This window comes from Myotis yumanensis, unplaced genomic scaffold (genome assembly GCF_028538775.1).
Source record: "Myotis yumanensis isolate MYYU_CA2020_CCGP unplaced genomic scaffold, mMyoYum1.0.hap1 SCAF_16, whole genome shotgun sequence".
In the NCBI taxonomy this organism is placed as follows: domain Eukaryota; kingdom Metazoa; phylum Chordata; class Mammalia; order Chiroptera; family Vespertilionidae; genus Myotis; species Myotis yumanensis.
Window position 1 is genome coordinate 34,248,208 of NW_027223767.1, and position 27,390 is coordinate 34,275,597.

The 27,390-nt window shown below is 39.9% G+C and overlaps 1 protein-coding gene across 10 annotated transcripts in view; it reads left to right on the top strand.

Moving 5' to 3' along the window:
• TANC2 (tetratricopeptide repeat, ankyrin repeat and coiled-coil containing 2) overlaps positions 1–27,390 on the top strand; it is a 265,295-nt gene that overhangs the window by 220,745 nt on the left and 17,160 nt on the right. For all 10 annotated transcript variants that reach the window (XM_070395132.1, XM_070395133.1, XM_070395134.1 and 7 more), the window contains 5 exons: positions 2,688–2,796; positions 12,199–12,321; positions 13,563–13,799; positions 18,157–18,342; positions 21,710–21,803. In XM_070395132.1, coding sequence (XP_070251233.1) covers positions 2,688–2,796; positions 12,199–12,321; positions 13,563–13,799; positions 18,157–18,342; positions 21,710–21,803 — 749 coding nt within the window. The remainder of the gene's footprint in view (positions 1–2,687; positions 2,797–12,198; positions 12,322–13,562; positions 13,800–18,156; positions 18,343–21,709; positions 21,804–27,390) is intronic.

Sequence of the window (27,390 nt, forward strand, 5' to 3'; positions counted from 1 at the left end):
GATTCTGGTCAAGGGCATGTACCTGGGTTGCGGGCACATCCCCAGTGGGAGATGTGCAGGAGGCGGCTGGTCGATGTTTCTCTCTCATCGATGTTTCTGACTCTCTATCTCTCTCCCTTCCTCTCTGTAAAAAATCAATAAAAATATATTTTTTTAAAAAAATTAAAAAATTAAAAAAAATAAAGTAATAATTCTTACATCAGGGAGGCTACTGATGGTTCCATGAAGGCTATCCTTGTCTGAGATATTCTCTCAATTAAATAACTTCCCTGCCATTGTGGTTCATCTTATCCAATCAGATAACCACTAGAATTCGGAAATTCTATGAAGCCCAAGATTAGAACATGGTAAAATTATTTTTTAATCTTATTAGAATGAAATCTCCATGAGATGACTCCTGTAAGATGGGAACTCTCCCACCCCCTGTTCTTTACTGAAACTTAAAAAAACAAAAACTAAGAAATAAAGAACATGTTTGTTTTAAACTTCAGTGTGAGATATCTTAAATGTTAAACCTGGCAGAGTAGCCAGTGTTCATTGTGAGAGAATATCATCCAGTAGACATCTGGGCTTCCTCTCAAGGAAGTGTTACCAACAGAAATTCACTTGCTACTTTTTCCTTCTGTTGGATTAATTCACTGGATTTGAAATTGAAATTGGGTTTATTTCTCTTTTCTATGACACTTCAAATGAAAGGAATAGAAGAATTGTGTTACCAGTGGCATTAGGACTCTGCTGGCCACTAACCTGGTGGGGAGTAGAGAGTTACTTAAAGTAATACAGTTCCACAGAGTTTTGTGTCCACAGAGCTAGAGCCAGTGTGGCAAGAAGGCACATCCCAAAGGCGATCGGGTGTCCTTTCTTTAATGCCCAGTTTTCTTTTGCTTTCAAAAAAATTTATGGGAAATTTTTATATGCAATATTAGAGGCCCGGTGCATGAAAATTCATGCACTGGAGGGGGTGTCCCTTAGCCCAGCCTGCCCCCTCTCACAGTTCGGGAGCCCTCAGGGGCAGGAGGTGACCCAGCGATCAGGGGAAGGTGATGCCCCATCACACCTCTGCTGCTGCCACTGCTGGCAGCGCAAGCCTCAGCCAGCCCTGGTTTCCTGAACCTTGGGCAGCCCTAGGCAGCTTGGCAGCCAACATCCGAGGCTTGTCTGTGCCTCAGGCCAGCCCTCGGCAACTGGGGGGATTAAGGGGACTGGGGGACTCCGGAGGCAGGCGCGCGGAGCGGCCGGGCCCACCTGGGGGCGGGCCCGGCCTTGCCATGTGCCTGCCCCCCCAGCGGGGCTGAGGGGACTGGGTGCCGTCATCTTGTGGCTGTGGGCACCACCATCTTTGAGAGCATAGCAGTCAATTAGGATATTCCCTCCTTATTGGCTTTGGGCACCGCCATCTTTGAGGGTGGGACAGTCAATTAGCATATTCCCCCCTTATTGGCTGTGGGTGCTGCCATCTTTGTGACAGCATGAGGGTCAATTAGCATATTCCCTCTTTATTTGATAGGATATGATGCTAGGTGCTTTGAAGAATATAAATCACTCAGAATTTTTGTCATAAATGTAAACAGAAACACACACACATAACCCTCGATATATACACATGCATATACCCATACCTATCCATACATACATTCACACTTTAAGGAGTATTTCATTAGGATGCTTTGAGCTAGAAGAAATAGAAAATTCTAGCTCAAATGGATTAAATAATAAATTTTTAGATACTTTATATAACAAGAAATCCAAAATTAGGGCAGCTCCTAATGCTGTACAGTCAGGGCTCAGGTGCTATATTTCTGCAATTCTCTTAGCTTAATTCTTCCTTTGGCTTTGTCTTAGCGTAGCTGCCACATGATTACAAGAGGGCCACAATAGTTCTGGGCTACAGGGGCAGAGAACACAACATGCAGAGGCAGAAAAGGGGTTTTCTCTTTCATAACAGAGTGGGAATCTGTTAATAAGGAGATAGGGAGGAATGGATGCCATCAGGAAACCTATAGTCTAGTAGAGGAAAGGGTATGTGGAAGTGTGGTAGATACTGTATAAGACATATAAAGTATATATAATGGTAGTTCCAAAGAAAAACTATTCCTTTTCCTCTACTGGAAGGAAAGGGAAGATAGCTGCTGACCAGAGAATACTTCACTTGGGGAAGAGGTTGTTAATCTAGTTTGAATTTGAGATACTCTGGTACCTCCAGGTGCAGAAATCCAATAGACAGTTGGATGTATACTGACCTAAGGCTGAGAAGTCTAACTAGAGAAAAGGATACAGGATGCAGGTGGTGGTGAAGGCCCTGAGGATGGATGAGCTAATTCAGAGGACAGACCAGGACCGAAAATGAGATCCTTAGGAACACTGACATTTAAAGCATGGGTGAAATAAAGTAGTTGACAGAGACAAAAAATAAAAATGAAAATCTTTTCATGCCATCTGTGTGTGGGATGGGTGTAAGCTCACTAGAAATGACATTTTGTGATATTCACACGTGTGATTTGGGTAAAGGACTGGTAAAAGCGAGGAACCTTTCAATACTTATTCTTTGCCCAGTTGCAGTTGTCCTTCCCTAAGAAACTGGTTGAATGAGACAGGATCTTGAAGGTTTGGCTAGACCTGAACAGTCCTCCACCCAAAGCAGAATTGGTACATTAACATTTCTAAAATGAGTCTCTTTTTCTTTGCAGGAGTGGTCACACGTTACTTGCCTTCTGGTTTTCCCGCCAAGAGGGAAAACTAAACCGACAGCAGACTATTGAACTGGGACATCACATCCTCAAAGCACACATTTTTAAGGTAACGAGAGAAGTTAGAGGTTTTTTCTTTCCATCTCCAGCAGGCTTTCCTTAACAGTATTTTTGAAGCTACTGGTATTTCAGTAAAGTCCTTGCTTTCTGAAATTATTTTGTTGCAAAGCCAGTCCATGTCTTGAAAAATATGGCTGTTCCTCCCTAGGCATTTGGAAAGAAAACCTCATTTGTCATCTCCCAGCTTAGCATACTGCTAGGCTTTCCAGGGAATGTACGTGTATTATCATTCAGCTGAGAAGCATATAGATGTATATTCAATATATGACCTACAATCTCCTGAGGACAGTCATGTTGTAGCAGTTAGTTGCAGATTTTCACAATATCTAAAATCACTGAGAGCACTCTTTCAATTTTCTTATAAGTCTTTTTTAAAAATTGTATTTTATTGATTTAAGAGAGGGAGAGAGAGAAACATCAACCTATTGTTCCATTTATTAAGGCATTCATTGGTTGATTCTTGTGTGTGCCCTGACCAGGGATTGAACCCGCAGCCTTGGCCTATCAGGACAACACTCTAACCAACTGAACTTCCTGACCAGGGCCTTGTTTCTTAGTGAAGATTTCAATTCACTTAGTGAAGATTTTAATATTTCTAGTGTTGTGATGTTCCAAGTATCTGGAACCATTCTCTTTTCAAATTATAATCCCAGTTTGTCTCCCAGTGGTTTCAAAATTTTTAAGTACTCTATAGCATCAGCTCCCATCTCTCCACATTCACAAGGCTGGAATGGAGGACCCCGAGGCGGGCACATCATTCACTCTTTGTGCACGAATGCATTTGTTTACTCAGCGCTTACTGAGGCATTGTCCTAGGTACTAGTGCTGCAAAAACAAGAAAGATACAGACCCTAATCTCAAGGAATTTGTAGTGTTGATACCAGTATAGGGTAAAAACACAAAGGTCAAGGAAGAAATGTTCTGATTTTTCTAGCCCACAGTTTGCTGGAAGTCTGCTACTTCCCATCCTTACAGTCTCTTCAGACTGCCTTTCCTGGCTCAGGGTTGAGATACAGGTATCTTAAACAGTTCTCTGGGTTGGACTTCCTCCAGGAGATACTGTTAAAGATAAATCAGTTCTCTTCAAAGAGAAAGATGGCAGTAAGGACGATTCAAAGAGCCTAGCAAATCTTCCCCATATGTAAGCACACAGCCAGAGAAGCCTGTTCGTCAGATAGACAGATGTGAACCCACAGTGACGGGTCCTTTATTTGAATCATAATTTTCTTCTCTGAAAAATCACTGTACTAAAAAAAAAAAAAAAAAAAAAAAAAAAAAAAAAAAAAAAAATTATCTTACCCAATGACAAGTGGGAGAAGAATGGGACTAAAATAACAGGCAAGGTGGCTTCTTCCTGTTTCAAATGGGCCAAAACGGCCGAAACCGGTTTGGCTCGGTGGATAGAGCGTCGGCCTGTGGACTGGGGGGTCCCGGGTTCGATTCCGGTCAAGGGCATGTGCCTGGGTTGCGGGCGCATCCCCAGTGGGAGATGTGCAGGAGGCGGCTGATCGATGTTTCTCTCTCATCGATGTTTCTAACTCTCTATCTCTCTCCCTTCCTCTCTGTAAAAAATCAATAAAATATATTAAAAAAAAAAAAAATGGGCCAAAACGTATCTGCTGCCCTAACCGGTTTGGCTCAGTGGATAGAGCATCGGCCTGTGGACTGAAAGGTCCCAGGTTCGATTCCGGTCAAGGGCATGTACCTTGGTTGCGGGCACATCCCCAGTAGGAGGTGTGCAGGATGCAGCTGATCGATGTTTCTCTCTCATTGATGTTTCTAACTCTCTATCCCTCTCCCTTTCTCTCTGTAAAAAAATCAATAATATATATATTTTAAAAAGTATCTGCTACTTTGAGAAATTCTGAGATAATTATCCTTCAGTTAGATAGGAAATTTAACTTTTAAGCATCACCACTTTGAACTCTAAAGCTTTTAGCATCACTGTCTGCCTAGGATCAGATGCAAAGCAATTTATGCTTGTCTTTTCTGTACCGTAAAATGAACACCACATTAACAGGTAAATGATAAGTTTTGTTTGACCCACTGTGACTATATCCAGTGCATGGAGACCTACATTTTAACCATATACACCCATCATTGACACAGTTTTATCTTATGTTGCTGCAGACAACATGGTTGCCTGAGATAAGAGTGGCTCCCTGTGTGATTCAGGCCATAAATACTTGGGTGTACAGCATAGGTGCTGACATGACTGCAAGTAGAAGAATGTAGACTTGGACTACGGTTTTCCTGATGCTGCACTTTTAGGGTCTTTTAAATGCAGAGTGCTCCCTGTTGATAGGCTTTGGCTTCCCCCAGACTGCTAGAATTCTCAGTGCCCATCAGCTGAAGGTCATGAAAAGGCAAAAATAGACTCTATGCTTATACCCTGTACCACTTAGAACAGGGGTCCTCAAACTTTTTAAACAGGGGGCCAGTTCACTGTCCCTCAGACCGTTGGAGGGCCGGACTATAGTTTAAAAAAAAACCTATGAACAAATTCCTATGCACACTGCACATATCTTATTTTGAAGTAAAAAAACAAAACGGGAACAAATACAATATTTGTATTTGCATGTGGCCTGCAGGCCATAGTTTGAGGACCCCTGACTTAGAACCTCTAATCAGCAGTGACATGTAGCCCAATTTATATTTATTTCCAGTTAATTTTCAATTTCCCTTATTTTATCTTTGTGAAAAAGTACATACCATGTCATTAATCACTCTAAAAATTCTGAGGTTGTGGGTCTGTAATTCTGGAAATTAGGCTGGCTATGGAGCCCTTTTCATTCTTTTTGCCTCTAACAACTTTATTGGGGTCTAATTTATATATCATAAAATTCACCCATTTTACTCGTACAAGTCAATGACAATTAGTGTAATTAGAGTCGTGTAACTATCGCCACTATTAGTACCTTTACATTACCCTAGAAATAATCTTTGTGCCCATTTGAAGGTATTCTACATGCTTCTTCTAGCTTCTGGCAACCCACTGATCTACATTCTCTCTATAGATTTGACTTTTCTGGACATTTCCTATAAATGAAATCATACAATATGTGGTCTTTTGTGTGTGGCTTCTTCACTTAGTGTGATGTTTTCAGGGTTCATCCATGTTGTAGCCTGTATCAATACTTGATTAATTCTTACTGCCATATAATCCATATTGTTTATTCATTCACTAGTTGGACATCCAGGTTGTTTCTATTTTTTGACTATTGTAAATAATACTGCTATGAACATTAGTGTACAGATATTCCCCCTTTTAGTTTTTTTTTTTTAAATAAAATTAGCCATTTTATAGTGAACAACTCAGTGGCACTGAGTACATTTACAATGTCAGTGTTCAGGTTTTTGTGTGGCTATGTCTTCACTTCTCTTGGAAATAGACCTAGAAGAGGAATTGCCAGTCTGTTTTTCAAAGTGGCTGTACTTTTTCACAACCCCACCAGCAATGTATGAGTGTTCCAGTTTTTTTAAACCTTTGCCAGTACTTGTTAGACATTGTCTTACCTTTTCTTGATATTAAGAAAATCATATGCACTGTGCCACAAAATATAATTTGGCCATATTGGTAGATAGGAAGTAGTTTCTTACTGTGATTTTAATTTGTATTTCCCTAATGACCAATGATATTAAGCACTTACAATTCTTTTATCATCCTCTCATTGCTATTTAGATTTTTTCTTTTTAATCTCTGAAAAGAAAGCAGGGTGTTTGTGAATTGTGGCCAGAAATATTTCAATCTAGTTTGTGATGCAGGGTGTTTCACTGATTTGGGTCTATTCACTGGAAGGATTTTGGAATGCTCTTACATTAGCTCCCTAAATGCTGCCTTCTAAAATGTTCCTTGGATTGGTCAGTACTGTAGCATTTCTTACCAGAACAAAACTATTGGCCAGGGGGAAAGTGCTATAAGTAGACATCTAGAGCAGCGGTTGCCAACCTTTCGGACCTCGCGGACCACCAGTGATCCGAGGACCACCGGTTGGCGACTGCTGATCTAGAGGGTAGAAGATCCTTAGACATCAATCAAAAGGCATGGTTTCAAGTACAGAACCCATTTACCTTAAGCAGTCTCAGTTTTCTCATCTATAAAATGGTAAAAATATCTGTCAGGTTGTTATAAGGAGCATACAATAAAATACATAAGGCACATAATAAAATGCAAATACATAATATATACTAGACATATATCTAATACAAGGTTATATGACTCAAATTATTAATAAAAATCTCCTGACAATAAGACTTAATCATAAGCACAGATTTTATATGGTAATATCACCCTTACACTTCAGAGGTTACTTAGCATCCTCTACAGCAGTGACGGGCAAATATGGCTTTGTACTTCATAGAGTCTCTCTGGAAACCACTTAACTCTGTCATTGTAGCTCAAAAGCAGCCAGAGACAATACAGAAATGAATGGGTGGGTGTCCTTGTCCTTGTGTTCTTATAAAACATGATTCATAAAAACTGGTGGAAGGCTGGATTTGGCCTTGGGCCATAGTTTGCCAACCCCTTTTCTACAATGAAAGACATCATCTCCTTTGTTTACCAGGATCCTTTCATTATAACCAAACATGGCTATTTGGGTGGTGGATAAAAAGGGTAATGATCCATTTGAGATCTTTGAATAGCTACTAGTGGGTTATTGGCAATATACTTGTAAATAATGTGCCTTAAAGAAACTCATTAAATAACCCCCCAAGGTTAGTTTTTGCCATGATCTTAAGATACCTGAGCCATAGTTAAGATCCCTAAGATGAGATTGCTCTGGCTTCGTCATGCTTTCTCTTTCTTCGGGAAGTATTCAAAAATACTGAGCAAGTTTCCTACCAACTAGTAAAGTGCTATAAATTTAGATTCTAACAAATATTTAAGAAAGGGACTCCATTGCCATTCATCTCTGACAAAACGAGATCCCTTCTTGCCTGAGCAATAGTTATAGATACTGAAAAGACCTTTTTCTAGTTGTCTGAACCTCAAGGTCTCTCTAAGAATCCATCAGCTTAGAACTATGTGAGGTTTTTGCTACCTCCTGCCTGGTAATGGGATCTGCCTGTCACCTTTGTCAACTTGAGTTTAACTAAACTGAACTCTTTGGAGCAAAGGGTCAACCCCACCAAGCAGAAGAAATCAGTAGACTAGCAAATCTGTAGTACAAGTAAAACTTATACCACAAATCCTAGAATCTAGCTCTATATTTCAGACTTATTTCCTATGTATTTATTCCAGCCTCACTGGGACTCTGAGTGTTGCTTTGTGGTCTCTTTCTGGACCATTTAATTGAAGTTCATTTACCAACTCCTTTTCCCATTTTTTCTCCTCTAGCTCTTAACCAAGTCAAATAACTAAACAGCCTGATTTATGAGTCACTATGACTTCTTTAACTACTCTCCTCATCTCACTAGTAAATCATTCTATATCATTATCAATTCTTACCTTTTTCTCATAGAGGACAAGATGTCCCTGTTCCTATTTTTTTTATTATGAAATATATCTAACACATAAGAAAGCAGAGGTAATTGAATGATCAAATACTATACCATTTTTAACAGGTGTTAAGATTTGTCCATGTTTGCTTCAAGTCTTTTTCTTTATGTTTAAGAAACAAGTACAGGAGAAGTCCCCTTTGTATCCTTCTCTTACCCCATTTCTCTCCCTTCTCAGAGATGATTTCTACCCTTGAGTTATTATGTGTTCTTCTCATCCATAATTTGTACTTTTCCAACATAGATATATATTCATAAACAATATACAGAATTATTCCATGATTTTTAAACCTGGCATAAATAGTATCACAGTCGTTATATAATTCTATGTATATTTGAGATTTATCAAGAGATCTAGATCAATGGTTTTCAACTCGTGAATACAGTAGTCCTCCTTTATCCTAAGGGGATATATCCCAAGACCCCCAACAGAGCTTCTTCATCAGTGAATGTAGCCTCTCCAGTAATTTTTATATTTTTTAGTCCAAATCTCTTCCTGAATTTGTGTAACTGTCCCTTACTTGTGGTAAATGGCTAGATGTCACTTGTTTCAGGGGATGCCTTGTGGAAGTTTTCATACAGGCTTCATGCTTTCTGGTGTAACTTGTTGCTGTCTGTTCGTGTTTTCCACCCACAAATTTAATGTCCTTTCTATCTTAACTAAGCACTTACACACACTGGGGTCATAACTTTTGCAGTTGAAGATACACAACTAGCACTATTTCATTTTTCTCGTTCACAATTTCACACAAAAGAGATTTGTCCTTGCCCTAGCTGGTTTGGCTCAGTGGATAGAGCATCGCCCTGTGGACTGAAGGGTCCCAGGTTCGATTCTGGCCAAGTACACATGCCTGGGTTGTGGGCTTGATCCCCAGTAGGGGGCGTGCAGGAGGCAGCCAATCAATGATTCTCTCTCATTGATGTTTCTATCTCTCTATCCCTCTCCCTTCCTCTCTAAAATCAATTTAAGATATATTTTTTTTTAAAAAAAAAAAAAGATTTGTCCTTACTGTAGAGATTAACAACTTCAGCATACTTTTTTATTTTCTTAAGTCAAGAACTTTCACCTTTTCACTTAAAGGAAGCACTTTACAGCTTCTCTGTGATGTGTTTGAATCACCAGCATCCCTACTCTTGTGCCTTGAGGCCATTATTAAGTAAAATAAGGGTTACTTGAACACAGCACTGCAATACCACCACAGTCAATCTGATAACTGTGGCAGCTACTAACATGACTACTGGGCAGGTAGTGCATACAGCGTGGATACACTGGGCAGAGGGATGATTCACATCCCAGCAAGATGGAGCAGGACTGCAAGATATCATCATGCTACTAAGAATGATGCACAATTTAAAACATAAATTGTTTATTTCTGGAATTTTCCATTTAATATTTTCAGACTGCAGTTGATGACAAGTAACTGAAACCACAGTAAACAAAACCACGAATAAGGGGGGACTACTGAACGTTAGATTCTCCTGGGGAACTTGAAGCACATACACATATTTCTTACTCCCAGAGACCATTATTCATTATTCTGGAGTATAACCCAGGCTTCTGTTTTTTAATTGGTACGTTTTATTTCTTAGAGCAATTTTAGGTTTACAGAGAATACAGTTGGTTCTCATATACTCACTCCCCCACCACGTTTTCCCTGTTATTAAAATCTTGCACTGGGGTGGGACATTTGTTATAGTTGATGAGCCTATATTGACATATTAACTAAAGTCCATAGTTTACATTAGGGTTCATTGTGTGTGTTGTAGTGTTGTATCGTTCTATGGATTTTGCCAAACGTGTAATATCATGTATCTACCATTACAATATCATACAAAATAGTTTCACCTACTCATAAATTCCAAAGCTATCAAAAGCACTCCTAGGTAACTCTGTGGAATTGGCAGGCACACCCAGTGGGGAAGCAGCTCTAATGAAGCCCAACTGTTCTGGGCTTCATTCTATCCTAAATCTTTGGCCCAGCAATTCTTCAACTTGTAGTCCTTCCATGTCTTCAAGGAGGATGTATTTTAAATTTTGTACAGCTTTGCCCTAGCTGGCTTGGCTCAGTGGATAGAGCGTCAGCCTGCAGACTGAAGGGTCCCAGGTTCGATTCCGGCCAAGGGCACATGCCTGGGTTGCGGGCTCAATCTCCATTGGGGTGCGTGCAGGAGGCAGCCCATCAATGATTCTCTCTCATCATTGATGTTTCTATCTCTCTCTCCTTCTCCCTTCCTCTCTGAAACCAATAAAGAAATATATTAAATTTTGTACAGCTTTTCCAGTTGTCCTTTGCAGGAATGTTTGTCCAAATTACCTAGATCAACCATTACCAGAAGTGGAAATCCACCCAAGTTCCCCTGAGCAAAAATTACAGCACAACGTTCTGGGAACATCCGGCTTTACTCTAAACAGCTTAGGCTTTCTCATTTAAAATGTACTTGGTGCCCTGAATGACTGAAACTATCCTGGGTATCACGTAGAAAAAAAGGGTAATTTACATTCAAGACTTATAGGTCCTAAGCAGAGGAGAGAGTGCTACATCTTTCAGAGAAGCTAAATACACGTTGCTGATTTGAACATAAATAGAAGAATGTGCATTTCAAGGCATAAAGCAAGCAGAAGTAGCTTAAGTTTTTAAAAAGAATGCCTACCCAAATCCACTTATTAGATCTCAAACTTCATTGTTAATATCTTTCTGCCCTTGGGATTTCCTGCTTTAACTCCTCACTTGACCCAGACACTGGCGGAATGGTAAGATGACTGAAAGAGTCTTGCCCTAACAACAAAAAATTTAAAACACAACGTATTCTAACTTCCTTTTGCAGAAGCCCACATGAAAGGGGCAAACATTGGTACATGCCATGGGAACTAGGCCAGCCATACAAGAGAAAATTTGTTACTGATGGCAGTCAACCTATGTTGTTTTCCTGCGGGTGAACAGACATGATCATTGCACTGTGTATCAGGGTGAGGAATGCTAGCTACTGTAACAAACCTACAAAATCTCAATGACTAAACAAAGGTTCATTTCTCATTTACATTGCAATTCAGTACAGATCCTTGGACAAGCTTCTTCCACTTAGTAGTAAAATCTCCAAGGACCTCAGAATCCTCCATTCAAGAAGAACAATAGAAAGTGTGGGGAGGCCCTGGCGGGTATGGTTCAATGGTTGAGCATCAACCCATGCACCAAGAGATCATTGGTTCGATTCCCAGTCAGAACACATGCCTGGGTTTCGGGCTTGATCCCCAACATGGGGCATGCAGGTGCAGCCAATTAATGTTTATGTTTCTCTGTCATCAGTGTTTCTATCTCTTCCTCCTCCGTCCCCTCTCTCTAAAATCAATTTCAAAAATTTTTTTTAAAGAAAAAGTGTGGAAAAATGCACAGGAAGTTTGGGTCCAAGCCTGGACATGATCTATTACTTCTGCCCATATTTTATTAGCCAGAAATCAGACACATGCCCCACATGACTGTAAAGGAGATTGGGAAATATCATTTTCCCAAATGTCCAGGAAGGAAATGAGATGGAGATCAATGATCACATTGCATTTTCTGTGTCACAGTGTGTATTTTACTAACTTGAATTTAAGAGATTGATTCAAGGCTAATAGAAAAGGTGTGTGTGGGGGGGGTTATATCCAAATATAGCAGAAGAGAGAGGTATTATGTAGATTTGTTACAAGAGACTGCTAAGATAGAGACATTTGACCTTGGCTTATTCCAACAGAGCCAGTCTATGTCCCTGTCAGTGGTTTTGCTGGGCACAGGCATTGTTAGGGTGAGACTCTACTCTCACTTATTAGTATCCCAAACCTAGAGGTCACTAACTTATTGCCAGTGGTACTTTTTAGCTGGGCTAATGACTTGTCTCAATATTTCTTTTTCAGGGTTTGAGTAAAAAAGTTGGTGTGTCATCCTCCATCCTCCAAGGTCTCTGGATCTCCTACAGCACAGAAGGTCTGTCCATGGCATTGGCATCTTTAAGAAATCTCTACACTCCAAATATAAAGGTAAATGAATACGAGTTACATAGATTAAAGAATTAACTGTGAAACATAGAATTAGGAGGACATTTAAGTGGCTATTTAATTAATCTTTGACTTGCCTTAGACTATCTCCTATTAGCCTTTTATTGATAACTAGAGACCTGGTGCATGAATTCGTGCACCAGTGGGGTCCCTCTGCCTGGCCTGCGTGATCGGGCCAGAACTGGCTCTCCGAAATCCCCCAAGGGGTCCCGGATTGCGAGAAGGCTCAGGCCTGGCCGAGGGACCCGACCAGTGCACGATCAGGACCAGGGAGGGACGCAGGAGATTGGCCAGCCAGAGAGGACCGCAGGAGGGCTCCAGGGAATGTCTGGCCTGTCTCGCTCAGTTCTGATCGGCCGAACCCCAGCAGCAAGCTAACCTACCAGTTGGAGTGTCTGCCTCCTGGTGGTCAGTGCACGTCATAGCAACTGGTTGACTGGTCAACTGTCTGCCCCCTAGTGATCAGTGCACATCATAGTGAGCGGTTGAGCGGCCTTAGCATATCATTAGCATATTATGCTTTGATTGGTTGAACAGATGACCGGACTCTTAGCATATTAGGCTTTTATTATATAGGATATGTTTTTTAAAATATTTTATTTATTTCAGAGAGGAAGGGAAAGGGGGAGAGAGAGATGGAAACATCAATGATGAGAGAGAATCACTGATTGGCTGCCTCCTGCATGCCCCACACTGGGGATTGAGCCCGCAACCTGCATATATGGCCTGACCGGGAATCAAACTTTGACCTCCTGGCTCCTAGGTTGATGCTCAACCACTGAGTCTCGCCAGCAAGGCCGATAATATGTTTTAAATGGTTACATTTTATTCTGTGAATTAAAGAGCAAACTATTGGCCTCCTATAATAGTTGACCCTGATTTATAGGATCAGGTCCTGCTGCTTTTAGGGAGTAAGTCAATCTCAGGTGGCCTTTGTTTTAGTAGGGGCTTTTCTGACCAATAGTTCAATGGTAGAGACTATGTTCAGCACGACAGTACAGGTGGCATTTTCTCTAGTTACTAAGTGGTTTATGTAGAGACATTTTACATCCCTTTCCCAAGGCAAGGTGTTGAAAAAAAGGAACACATAACAATTATTTTATAAAGCAGTTAATTAAATGCTACTAGACACTATTATGGGGTCCCAGGTGACTTAATAAAAGATGACTAAAAGGATGTGACTAATATTTGTTTGAGTGTTATTTTTATTTACTTATTTCTAGGTCAGCCGACTGCTGATTTTGGGAGGTGCCAACATTAATTACCGGACAGAGGTTTTAAATAATGCCCCAATTCTGTGTGTCCAGTCTCATCTTGGTTACACAGAAATGGTGGCCCTGCTGTTGGAGTTTGGAGCCAATGTGGATGTCTCTTCTGAAAGCGGCCTGACTCCTCTGGGCTATGCCGCAGCGGCGGGCTACCTGAGCATCGTCGTGCTGCTGTGCAAGAAACGGGCCAAGGTAATGGCTGCCTGGCTCTGCTGCTTCTCCTTTCTTCCCTTTATCTCTCTTCCTGCTGTAGTCATCCTTATCTCCTGTGTTACCTCATGAATCCAGGTGGAGCGCATCAAACCCTGTTAGGGAGTAGATCAAAGGGAATACGGGCTCCCCAGACATCCCAGTGTTTGCATGCCAGCTCCACACTGCATCTGGTCACAGTCCTAAACCCTTTGAGGGGCACTTAGAAAACCTCATTAGCAGCAGCCACAAAAAGTCTCTACCTAACAACCAAGAAATTCTCTACTGAGCTCAGAGTAAGGAAAGAGAAGGTGGAGGAGCAGGGAGACTGCAGTGGGAAATCTGAACTGAATGGTGCCTGCAGCCTCAGCCTTTCATGTGTAGAGAAGATAAGTTAGCCATGGAGATAAGAACAGAGACCAGACTCCCTCTTCCTATCCTTGAAGATCCCCACCAAAGAGGTATGGGGAGAAGGTGGTTCTCTCTGATTATCCTCAAATTGACCAGAGGCACTCAGAGTGTTCCTGTTAGTATATTTTAATTCTCTAAAAACCTTTCTAAAAAATGTGTTTGCTTTATAGTAACCCAAGAGCCACTGATGTAAAATAACTCAATTTCAAAATATTGGTGAAAAGAAAAGTGCTGGCCTCAAAATGGAGGCCTCTGAGGAAATTGTAGCCTTGTGGTATTTTGTTTCAGTCCTGAAAACAAACTGAGGATTTTGGTGGTTTTGCAATGAAATATAAGTAATATGAAATATAAGGATGACCTCATTCTGAGGTGTCCAGTGTTTTTACCAGCGAAGAGAATGGAACTCCTGAGACGCCCTTGGGAACTGGGACCTGGGACCCTCATTGGAACCCCGAGCCTCTGATGTTTACGGTGACACAATGATGGGCCACCTCTAAAGTCCTGTTCAATAGAATGAACACCTCAAGAAATAGAATGATAATTGGGCCTTATTACTGTTGCTGTGAATTCATATTTTAATCTCAACTGGGTCTTCCCTGCTGCTCAGCTGTCATTTTACTCATCTCTCATTTTCCCCACAGTAGATGTATAAATCTTTTGTGTTCTTTTCAGTACCCTCTCAAACTTACTTTACCCTCCTACATTACTAAGATTGAGTTCCTCTCAGTGTATATCTCAAAACTACGAATCCTTACCTACACTCCCCTTTACTTCTGCCTTAGAAAGGAACTGTTTCCTCCCTTTCCAAAGCAATGGCCTCCAACTATATTTTTTATCTCAATGAGTTGCTCATTCTCTCACATTTTATTTCATTCTTTTTCTAATTTATACTGCCTTTTCCCCCAGTTTCTACAACCTTATGAATGTCTCCTCTAACTCAAACGAGAAATTTTCCTTTCTCCTGCTAACCAGGAGCTCCCATCTCTTACCTTCCATATCTACCACACCTGTTCTACGAGTCATCTGTACTTGCTACCTCTGTTCACTTAGTACTCCTTAACTACTTGTCGTGTGGCTTCCATGAGAGAAGGAGGAGGCAAGTCATTAAAAATTGTATACTTTGGAATCAAACACAACTTGGTCAAAGCCTGCATTCGCACTTACTTTCTGTAACGGCTTGGAGAAGTCATTGAACCCCTCTTAATCTTACTTGTTTCATCCAGAAAATAGGAGAATTAAAAACAAGAAAGCCTTTTTAAAAAGAGATGAACTCTCTTTATCTGATTTAGTGCCTGATAAATAATAGTCTTTAAAAAAAAGAACACACTTGAACACAGACAATAATGTGGGTGAAGGCCTGGATGGGGTGGGGTTGGGGCAGGTTGGAGGCGGGAAAGAGAGACATGAGGGACATCTGTAATACTGTCAATAAATAAATAAACAAAATAAAACACAGTCTCCTGGCACTCAAATGTAGCCACTCTCTCAAAATCCACTAACAACTGCCAGTCACCAAATAAAGTAACTTTTTCTCATTTCTCACCCCTTAGACCAGGGGTGGGCAAACTTTTTGACTCGAGGGCCACAATGGGTTCTTAAACTGGACCGGAGGGCCGGAACAAAAGCATGGATGGAGTGTTTGTGTGAACTAATATAAATTCAAAGTAAACATCATTACATAAAAGGGTACAGTCTTTTTTTTTTTTTTTTTTTTTTTTTTTTTTTTTTTTAGTTTTATTCATTTCAAATGGGCCGGATCCGGCCCGAGGGCCGTAGTTTGCCCACAGCTGCCTTAGACAGTATTGAGTATACTTCTCAGAACTTGTAATATGGTCCTAGTACCCCTCCTGCCTGTCTGGTTGCTCTTCTCTCTTCCTTCTCTTAATATAACTGTTCACTAAGATTTTGTCCTCTCCTCATACTCCCTCCCATGGTTTCTGCATTAAGAAGATAATGAAGAATATTAGCCATTTATTTTGTAGAAAGTTCTTGAATTTTAGTTTGTTTTATATTTTCTCGTCATTAGAATATATATTTTTGTCAATTATACCACCAAAGTGATACCATTAACTTCTGTTGCTTTGTTAAGGTGGTGCCTTCCAGGTTTCTCAGGTGTGAAGTTACTGTCTACCCTTTTTAATTAAGAATTATATTTTAGGGAGATGCTTTGAGACCTGTTTCTCATGCTTTTGTCCACTAATTTTAGGATCCATCAGTGTTTGCCCAATGGTGATTTTCTATTTCTCCCATTCCTTCAATATTTTTAAATGGAATTCTATTGTAAAGAAGAGCTGTAACTTCTCCCCCATGTATTTAGTCAGTTATTTCTAGCACAGTGGATTTCTAGATACTGATTTTATACTATGAACTGTAACCGTTGCTATTATGATTTATTTTGTTGCTCAACTTGGCCCATATTTGATCATTGGAAGCTCTTTCAATTTGGGTACTGTGTCCTTTCAAATCCCTAACCCATTATTTCATAAGACCCTCTCAACTTTGCAGTTTAAACTAACGCTTTATGTACCCTTTCCTTAAAAAAAAACAAAAACTAGAATTAATCATTTCCTATTAGTGAATTAATATAGACTTAAGTTCATTTGGGCGTTGTAACAAAATACCATAGAGTGAGTGAGTGGCTCATAAACAACATTTATTTCTCACAGTTCTGGAGGCTAAGCCCCAAGATCGTGGTGCCAACAGATTCGATGTCTGGTGAGAGCTTCCTGGTTCACAGACAGATCTTCTTGCTGTGTCCTCACGTGGTGGAGGAGGACAAGCAAGCTCTCTGGGGTCCCTTTATAAGGACACTAATTCCATTCATGAGAGCTCTGCCCTCATGACCTAATCACTCCCCAAAGGCCCTATTTTCTAATGCCATCCGGGTTAGAATTCCAACATATCATTTGGGGGGGATACAAACATTCAGACCATAACACCTTTACGACTAAATTCATTTCAGGTTCTAGCTGGGAATGCTCTGAAATTTTATTGCACCTTTACTCTTCTTATGGCATTTATTATAAACTTCTTTTTTGGACAGACGTTTGTCATATTGGTCACATCTCCCCTACCTTGTTTGAAAATCCTTGAGCACGGAATTTATATTTTACTATCTTATTCACCTTTTCATTCACCTTGCACATCGTAGGCATTCAGTAAACATTTGTTAAATAAATGGCTGAGTGGACCTAAAGCTGGGGGAAATCAGATAGAGAACTTGTTTCAGATGTTCTAACTACCACTGGAAGATAACCTGCCTACCTGTCAGAAAAGGCTGTGGCTAGGGACCTTCTGGTAGATTGATCTTAATCAGGCCCTTCCTTCAGCCTAAACCAACACTGCGTTGTAAAAACTGCTTCTGGAACTGAGTCTAGCATTAAGGTCCAAGTAACTCTAGCCATTTTGGTCAAATCTTTGAGATTCTGCCCTCACACGGGAAGAAAGATGCAGCCTTTGCCAAAGCTTGGTGGTCAAATGTGTGATTCATGGTACAAAAGATATTTTACTTCTTTGGAAGACAAAGGGGGGGAGGGGGCAGAGAGATAGCTTCAAAATGGTTTTTTTTTTTTCCTTTCATGGTTTCAAATACATTTTTTTGTACCAAGAGATCTACGAGTCTTTCAAATCATGGTCGGAAAAGAACTATTTAAGGACAAAGGAGAATATACCTCAGAAAAACAAAGCTGAAACTGGAGGGTTTTTTTGGTTTCTTTTGATGTGAAAACAAAAGCCTGACCCTGTAACCTCAGGGGGCTTCTACCAGAGTTATAGCTCAGTAGTGATTTAGGCTGAGTAGGAGAGTATCCTCTAAATTTTCTCAGATTGGTTCAGGTCGTGGGAAAAACAGACTCTTAGTAGTCCAGGCTGTGCAGTGGGATGATATGACTGGAGTGGGGGTACAGCCCCATTCTTCGTTCACACAGATTTCTCTGTCCCCTTCCCTTAGGTGGATCACTTGGATAAGAATGGACAGTGTGCTTTGGTCCATGCTGCACTCCGAGGTCATCTGGAGGTCGTCAAGTTTCTGATTCAGTGTGACTGGACAATGGCCAGCCAGCAGCAAGGGGTGTTTAAGAAGAGCCAAGCCATCCAGCAGGCCCTCATTGCTGCAGCCAGTATGGGTTACACTGAGGTAAGAAAGCAGGCAATTAAAGTTGGGTTTTTTTTTCAATCTATGTATTGAAAGACTAGGAGACGAGGAGAAAAGGGTTGCATTATTGCAAAATTGCCACTCTAATTAATGTGAATTCGCTTTTTGATCACTACTCTGAGGAATAGGAAGCATAGACTCCATGAAGCAGTTGAATTCTAACCAAGGTACCTAGAATTGTGGGCACAGAATGTGGGAATTAGAAAGGACCTTGGAATTTATCTAATCCAGTTCCTCCCCATCCTTTCACCCCTATTTAACAGATACTGACACTAGGCTCAGAAGGATTATTTATTGAGCTGTGTCCCCATGGATAGGCAGTGTGACATGGGAATAGCACACATTTAGAGTCTCAGAAGGACTAGGTTTGAGTCCCAACTTTGCCACTCATTAGCTCTGGACCTTGGGCAATTTACCCAATCTCTTGGAACCTTAGTTTCCCATCAATAGAGTGAGTCCAATAAACTATTTTTACAAGGCTTGTGTGAAAGGTACTTTGTAAACTATTAAATACTATACAAATGGTATTTTTGCTAACTTAATTATTTATGATAGTAATAATATAGTGGCAAAATATATGGAATTGGTAGTATACTAGGAAATGTTAACAATCAGCTATGGGAAGGAGAGTGAGTGGAACAGGAGAGAGGGAGGAGGAGAGTGAGAGAGAGAAAGAGAGACAGAGACGAGAGCATACATACAGTCATGCGCCACCTAACATGTGCCACCTAATGACATTTTGGTCAACAACAGACCACATATATGAGTGTGATGTAACCAAGGAGTATATAAATGGCATCTGGAAGAAGACACTCAAGAGGTTTGTCCCTAATTTCAAAGGATTTACCAAGGATGTGAAGGTTGCAAAAATCAACAGGGCTGTGGCTGAGATGGCAAACACTTTAACCTGGATGGGGGTGATGATGAAATTGAGGAGCTCCTAGGGGTGGTTCCTAAGGAACTGACTAATGCAGAGTTGTTGGAACTAGAACAGGAACACATAACTGAAGAAGAGGCAAAAGAAAAGGAATTGCAGAAGAAAGAGAAGAAGAATCCCTAAGAAAATTCACAGTAGGGTTTAGTAGAAGCTTTTGAAGACCTCAATAAGCTCCTTTAAAAGTTTGAAAATATGGACCCCCAACACCAAAAAATTTTCATTAATAATGCAGTATCTGCTTATAGGCAAATTTATGATGGAAAATAAAAAAAATTTTTTAAAGACCACCATGGACATATTTCTGAAAAGATTGACAAGTCCTCAACAAGAGCCTCAGGCAGGTCTTTCAGGGGGTGTTCCAGAAAAAGACATTGTTTTCATAGGAGATGACAGCTCTATGCATGTTATTGCCCCTGAAGACCTTCCCGTAGGGCAAGTTGTGGAGGTGGAAGACAGTGATAGTGATGATTCTGAGCCTGTGTAGGCCTAGGCTAAGGTGTGTGTTTGTGTCTTAGTTTTTAACAAAGGAAGTTTTAAAAATAGAAAAAATTAAATTTTAAAAATAGGAAAAATCTTATAGAATAAGGACATAAAGGAAATATTTTTGTGCAGCTATACAATGTCTTGTGTTTTAACCTAACTGTTAATACAAGAGTTGAAAGTGTGTTTTTTAATTATAAAGTTAAAAAGTTATTGAAAAAAATTTTTTTTTAATTTGGTGTAGCCTAAGTGTATAGTGTTTAATAAAGTCTACAGTAGTGAGGCTCTAGGCCTTCACATTCCCTCATCACTCACTCACTCACTCACCCACCAGAGCAACTTCCAGTCCTGAAAGCGCCATCATGGTAAGTTCTCTATAGAGATGCACCATTTTTTTTATCTTTTATTTTGTGTTTTTACTGTACCTTTTCTGTGTTTAGATATACAAATACTTAATATTGTGTTACAGTTGCCTGTGGTATTCAGTACAATAATGTGCTGTGCAGGTGTGTAGCCTAGGAGCAGTAGGCTGTACCATATAGCCTAGGTGTGTAGTAGGCTATAGCATCTAGGTTTTTGTTAAGTGTACTCTAGGATGTTCAGGCAAAGACAAGATCACCTAATAACACATTTCTGAGAATATGTCCCCATCATTAACTAATGCATGACTATACTTAAATTTATTATAAATTTTACTGATACAAAGAACATGTAGTACCAGTTTACAAGTGATAATGAGCACAATACTCTTAATTGAATGCTAATGTTGATGTTTGCTAAATTTGTGTCATAGCCAGCCTAGCAAGTTGGCTACCATGCAACTCCACTGTGATTTTATAAAATGAATTTGTACCCCAATTTACCCAATAATTTTATTGTCATTAAATCTGATATGTGACCTATTGTTAAACTACTTCTTGCCCTCATGCAAATTATATTCATTAAACTGGAAGTTCTTTTAGCTGCAGCACTAAATCAAATCCTGATTTGTAATGTTTGCCAGTTTCAGGGTGTAGATACTCCCTCCGTGGCCGATTTCAAGCTACCAATGTGACATCACTGAACACAAAGTTGTGGAGAGGTACACAGTAGCACACCATTCTGTAATATTTTCATCATACAGACACAATAGATATAAATCACCTCAAGAGCATAGATAATTGTAAAACAGTTAAATAATCAGGAAATTACAAGATTTTGTTTTTTAACTTTTGTTTTAAATATAATTTAATTGTGATTTAACTTTTAATAAACATCTTTGTTTAACACTGGACTTGCAAAAATCCCGAAAATTTAAAGTTCAGCTTTCATTGGCCGGTACCACTGCATGAGTTGCTTCAGTAATGCAGCTACCCTATCAACTGACCTAACATGTCACCAAGGGAATGTTAAGTAAAACTGGAATTTTATTATCTTTGTGAGGCTTTTTAAAACTCTCTACACAGTCAAATTTCTAGAAACAGAGCTGTCACTTTCCTTTCTAATTAGCAGCCATTCCCCCATGTCCCTAAAACAGCCCTTATATTTAAAGGAGATAATCGCTCTGCTCTGAAGATATACAAGCCCTAAGGTTGTCCATATTTATTTTATTTTTTGTTTAATGATTGTTTTTTTTCTGTTTATTTATTGGTTTTTTATTTGGAGGATGAAGGGTTGCTTCTTTAAGTTAAATATGAGAAACATGTAATGTTTAAAAGTCACGTGCCATGTAAGCGAATTGTCTTCAGAGAAGCATGTAAACTGTGCCTGACAGGAACAAATACTCATCATGGCAGCTTCGGGTCCCTTTGCCAGGCCAGGCACTTCAGTTCCTTCTGTGTGCAAGAGGCTTCCTAGCACTTGTGTCATCCAAGTAGCTTTCAAACCTCACAGGCTAGTGTCAGTAGCATAGTTTTCCACCTGAAGTTGAGCTGACACAACTTCTTGTTTCAGATTGTCTCCTACCTACTTGATCTTCCAGAAAAAGATGAAGAGGAAGTGGAGCGAGCACAGATCAACAGCTTTGACAGTCTCTGGGGAGAGACAGGTACTTGTCATGGACGGCACTCTCGTCTCTCATGTATGTGTTGTATGTGTGCGGAGGTGTTCTCTGCATCACCCACCCTGATTTTCCCTCTGGCACACCTTGGGCATCTCTCTGGTGGCTTTTGTATTGGAGACCAATTCAGCCGAAGTAAAAAGTCAAGCAATTTCTCTCTTTCAATTCTCCTTCCCTTTGGATTCCCCATACCATTAGCACCAGAGTCTTCTTTCAAACAAAACTTTCCCCTGCTCTTGTTTCCAAATATTTTTAAAAGACTGAAAGTTTCCTTACAGTGTGCCAAACCAGAGCAGAAAATAGTTGTGGCCTTTCTCTTTTTTGATGTTATCCTTGTAACAGTTAGGAATAAATAATTCTCCTGTCAAAATAACTCTCTTCACCTGTAGTTGTAAACCAGGAGATTACATTTTTATCTACGATTCTGGCTTCACCAAGTGCTATGGCAGAGTGGTACCTGACACAGTATGAGTCAAGTGGGTCTCTGGGGGCAACATGAAGGTGTCACCCTGTAAAGTGCAGCCACATGCCATCTCTCTGTCTGTAGCAAAGAGATTTCTGTATTGCTCAGTAATTTACTACATAAACGGAAGCCTCTTCCTGTGACCTTTGTAGGAAATGATTATTGTCTTTCCCCCAAGTCTAAACTGCAACATCTGGAGAAACATTAGTAACCTCCTATGTGTTTTTATGGAACCAGGGCAATGAAAATTGTAGAGTCACCACAGATATGTGTCATTTTTGCCAGGAGGAGACCAATATTGAGATGGCCAAGTTAGGGAGAATATTTACCAAACAAGAAGGCTATGTGTTTTGCTTAGAGTCAAAGTGTTATTAAAAATAAGAAAAGATACTTGAATTCATTTAAAATTTACAATCACCTACTGAATTGCAATGTTTCCATCCATGGCAAAAATCTTACATAGGTTTCATGGCTTCTCTAACATTATGTAGAATGGTCCAGAGCCCAGGAATTTACTCCTCAAACAATCCCTCCCTCTGTAAGAGCCAAAGGGAGCAGATGCCAGGCAGCTGCAGCTTAAGAGCCTGTGACAGATTAAAGGAAAATGTGCAGCTGGAAACAGCTGTTGTCTCTGGGACCTCACCCTGAGGGAAGCCAGAGGACAGACTGGGAGAAGAGACTGGCCAGGACATCAGCAGTCCTGGAGTACGCATGTTGTGAGCTAGAGCTGCAGAGGGACATGCTGGTTTACTGCTCCTGTCAGCAAAGCCTTCCCCAGCACAGCGCTGCCATCCCTCCCAGCAGACTCCCGTGGTCAGACCACGCACATATAACCACAGGGAGAACAAAAAAGTAATGGTCTAATGGTGATAATGGATAGAAATTACAAGACCTACACATTCTAGTAGTATATTTAAAATAATTACTAAAAATGTTCAAGAAGGGTGTGAACTAAGTAGAAGACCTTTTTATCTTTAAGAATTGCTTACTAGAATAAAGCTTTTGGTCTGAGGACTTTTAAAACATTTCATACTTTAAGTATGCAGTAAAGTTTGTTACATTGTCTTACACATGTATCATATCTCAAGGTTGTGAAAACTCAGAGCTTCGTGTCAGTTTGATTATAATCAGAATTGTGTTTAACGTGATATTTATATGAAACAATTTCAGCTTTAGAAACATAAAATGCTATTTAAATTTGGCATAGAATGAAATACATTTGTAGTATAATTTATAGACCTATAAAAAGTTATTTGACCTTAGAAAAATTTGGAGGAAATGATATCTTTGTATGTGAAAATGTTCTGACAACCCACCAAAAATTATGAGTTGCTTTTCTTTCTATAGTGATGGAACTAAGTAAACATGTTTCTTTCTAACTTATAGCACATAATCATTTAAAATTTATAATGATCAATTGAATTGTGATGTTTCCTCCAAAGACAAAATCTTATATATGTTTCCCTTATATAGGGAACGAAGGTCTATGATCTACAGCCAGCTGGTTGGCTGCGACCTGTTCTAAACAACACAATTTATCCCTGAGGAAAATATGATGGTCATGATGTCTTCAACAATCTGTACCACTTGCTAAATTGAATCTAAGACACCAGTAACTATAAGAAACTATATAATCAATACATTTTGTGCCAGTACAAAAAACAACAACCTCTGCCAGTTAAACACTTGGGTTGCGGGAAACGAGTTAAGTCGGCTCGCGTGAATTGCGCGTACTCGGCGGGAGCCGTCTTAACTCGGTTCATATAGATTTGCGGTGGAGTGCGGGAAACGTGTAAATTCGGGCCGATTGTAACTGCGTATTACCAAATATTTGTTTCAAAGATACCTACCTGCGTATGCGAACCGTTTCATACCCATTTCAATCGAACCCATACTTCAAAAGACATAGGAATTTTAAACTAACTCTGATTTTGCGCGGGAAACCTAAATAATTGCCCGCGCCAGCTTATATTGTGGCGGGAAATTCACCCGACACCAGAGTGTAAACTGGCACAATTCTTTATTACCACATCAATTGTAAGAGGCATTCCAATTCAGAGGTGTTAAAGTGTGAAAGAAAAAAGCACATCTTAGAATCAGTGAACTATATCTTAGCATGTAGTGAAATATTGAGGTGCAATTTTTACATGTCGGATTTTCTAAAAGCAGGTCACCAGAATATCCTTGTTGCCTTTGTCCCCATTTTGCAGCCTCTTATCCTTCCAGGTAGCATCTTCCTACATCCAGCTTTCACCCTCTGGCTGACCCCTCCCATCCCACAGGGTTTTCACAGACTTTTTATGGAACAACACAGAAGAAAAGCAATTTGGTGACAAGATTATTCGCCACTTCCTCTTCTCCTTTGTCGTATGGGCAAAAACTATGACCAGCATTAAAAGCTTCTAGCAACTCAAGGGCCTGAGTCATCCCATGGCCCAAAGGAAGCCAGTTCCCAGAGTAAACAAGATACCCTCATTCATGCCCTCATCATCTCTTGCCTAGATTATTGCAAATACATCCTAACTGCTCTTCTTGTCTGTAGCCGCACCCTTTTGTGATTCATCTCCCAGACTTCAGCCAAAGCAATCTTTCTGAGCCACAGTCTGTTCATGTCACTTTCCTGCTTACCCCCCTTCAATGACCACCTGTCACATTAATTAAGTTATTTAATGTAACATTAAAAGACCAGTCATGATCTCTAGCCTCATCTATTGCCAGTCTCTCCAGTTACTCCATATACAATAAACATGCTATTTCCTACCTCATTGCCTTATACATTCTCTGCCTGTGCCTAACATGCCTCCTCCTTGCCTTTGAATGCCTGTAAGTCTCCTATTTCTCTTTCAGCTTCTAGCTCAGATTATCATCTCTTCCTAGAGACCTTCTCAAACACTTCTTCCCCTGTGACACCTCCATACAACCAACATCCATGGACTTATTTCTGTTGTACACATCACACTGTATAGTAATTTATTTGTGTGGTTTTTTTTTTGTGATTCTTACTGAACCATGAGTTCCTTAAGAGCAGAGACAGTGTCTAACAAGTAGCTCAATAAATGTTTAATTAACGTTTTGTAGCAGTGATCAGTGTATGTCTCACAACCACACCCTCCCATTGGTCTGACATGACCTGTCTGCTGCACTCTTTCTAGGTTGGAAAAAAAAAACAAAGAACCATTTGCTTTGCTGTGTTCTATTTAGTGTCAGCATCCCATCCAAGCAGACTGGCTTTTCCCCAACTCTGAGCTGTGTCCTGTCTGCCTCTTCATACTCCTTAGATTTTTCCATTTGGAAAAGGACCATTTATGTCAGATAATCTCATCAGATGCTGACAAGCTAGCGAGCAAATTTTGTGACTGGTCTCTCAGAAAGAGATTTGGCTCCAAACTGTTGTGGTTGCGCTGAGAATCAGTTTGTTGTTTTTATAGAACTGGCTTTACCTTAATCTTTTTTCTTTTTTTCCCCCCAAAAAAAGTTTTAACAGTTTTTGATAAGACTGCTATAAAATCCAGCCAAAGCAACTCCTTACTTTTGGATTTTGAAAAGCACAGATTCCATTTTACATAGTTGTGTTGCTCTGAGATGAAATTGGCCAGCTGCGTTAATGACCATATTCAGCTATCAGCTTTGAGATATGAATTCCTGCCAAATTACATCATAACCTAAGAAGATACAACAAAGAAAAAGGCCAAATGAAACATTCCTTCTCATATAAATGTGCAATCCAGTGGGTTGAAATGAGCCAACCAGAACAATATAACTCCAGGTTAGAATGGACAGTATAAGTTTAGCGTTCAAGATGGGCCCTGGGTATGCATGGCAGCTGTATTCTATGAACTGGCATCATTGCTGAAAGGCTGATTCTGAAATACTGTGCATGTTTTCTCCAGGGAATTATAAATTCTTTTGTGAAAAATAATGTATTTGTCCCCCTTTTCCCATACATAGGATATTAAAAGGGAAGTTTGCTGCAACCCTGTCACCTACCTAGTAGCTACTTTAAATGGGATCAGAACATGGGAGTTAGAAATTTTCCAGATTATTTGTTTTATGTACCAACAAGGTGATGTTACAATTCCTCACAAGTATCTAACTTATTCAAGTTCTTTTCACCCCCAGCTTTACTGAGATATAATTGATATATGACATTGTGTAAGTTTCAGGTATACAATGTTATAATGTCCATTCAAGTTCTTAGACTGCTCTGGTGTTCTGACCCAAGAACTGAAGTGTTGCAGTTTCTGAAGTATTAGAAATATAAACTTGAGAAAGAGGGAAGATTGCTTTGATTTTGATTTGAAGAATAAGAGACAAAACTTCTTTATCAAGTCAATAGTCAGACCCATCAATACCTGCACACATTCATTGGGGGTTTAGAAATGACCCTCACCCCAGGTAGGACCACGCCACTTCCTGTCTGTGAGGAACAGGACAGAAATAATGTTAGGATTTCTCAAATAAAACTGAAAATGCATATAGGACAAGGCATAGATGCATCTAGTTTGAGTGAATATATCTTCTACACTTGCCCCTTAAGCCCTTCTTATCACTGAGGAAGGAAAAGATTACTTGAAGGTTTATCTTGGTGGAAATTACAGGTCATCTTGGTTTTGCACATGAGTCAGTTGTGGATAAATTTGGCCAAGCCCAAAGACAAAATGCTATAATTTGCACTTGAAAAAGATTATAAGTGACCATTTGATTTGAATTTCCATTGCTTCCCTCATTAGATACCAACTGTATCAAAGATCACAAACAAAGGACAGCAGCAAGGAAAGACTGTTTAAGTTTCTTCCTGCTGTGTCTCTTATACTCACTATAGCTAATTTCTATCTGTGACTTCATCTTTATATTCACAAGAAAAGAGTTTTTGTCACACCTCTCATCTTGACTATTGCCTTGAACACTTCTGATCCTCATATAAAAATGGTTGCAGATATACTAGAAATGTCTGTCTCAACTAATGAAGGAAAGGAATGAAAACTGTCCCAAGACCCGTGGACTGCAATTTCTAACTTTGGTTCTTGGGTTTAAGGATCCAAGAACTGAGGTGGCCAGAGATTGTTCCTAGCTAATTCTAGAAACAAGACCTTACTCTGCAAAAGCCCTCTC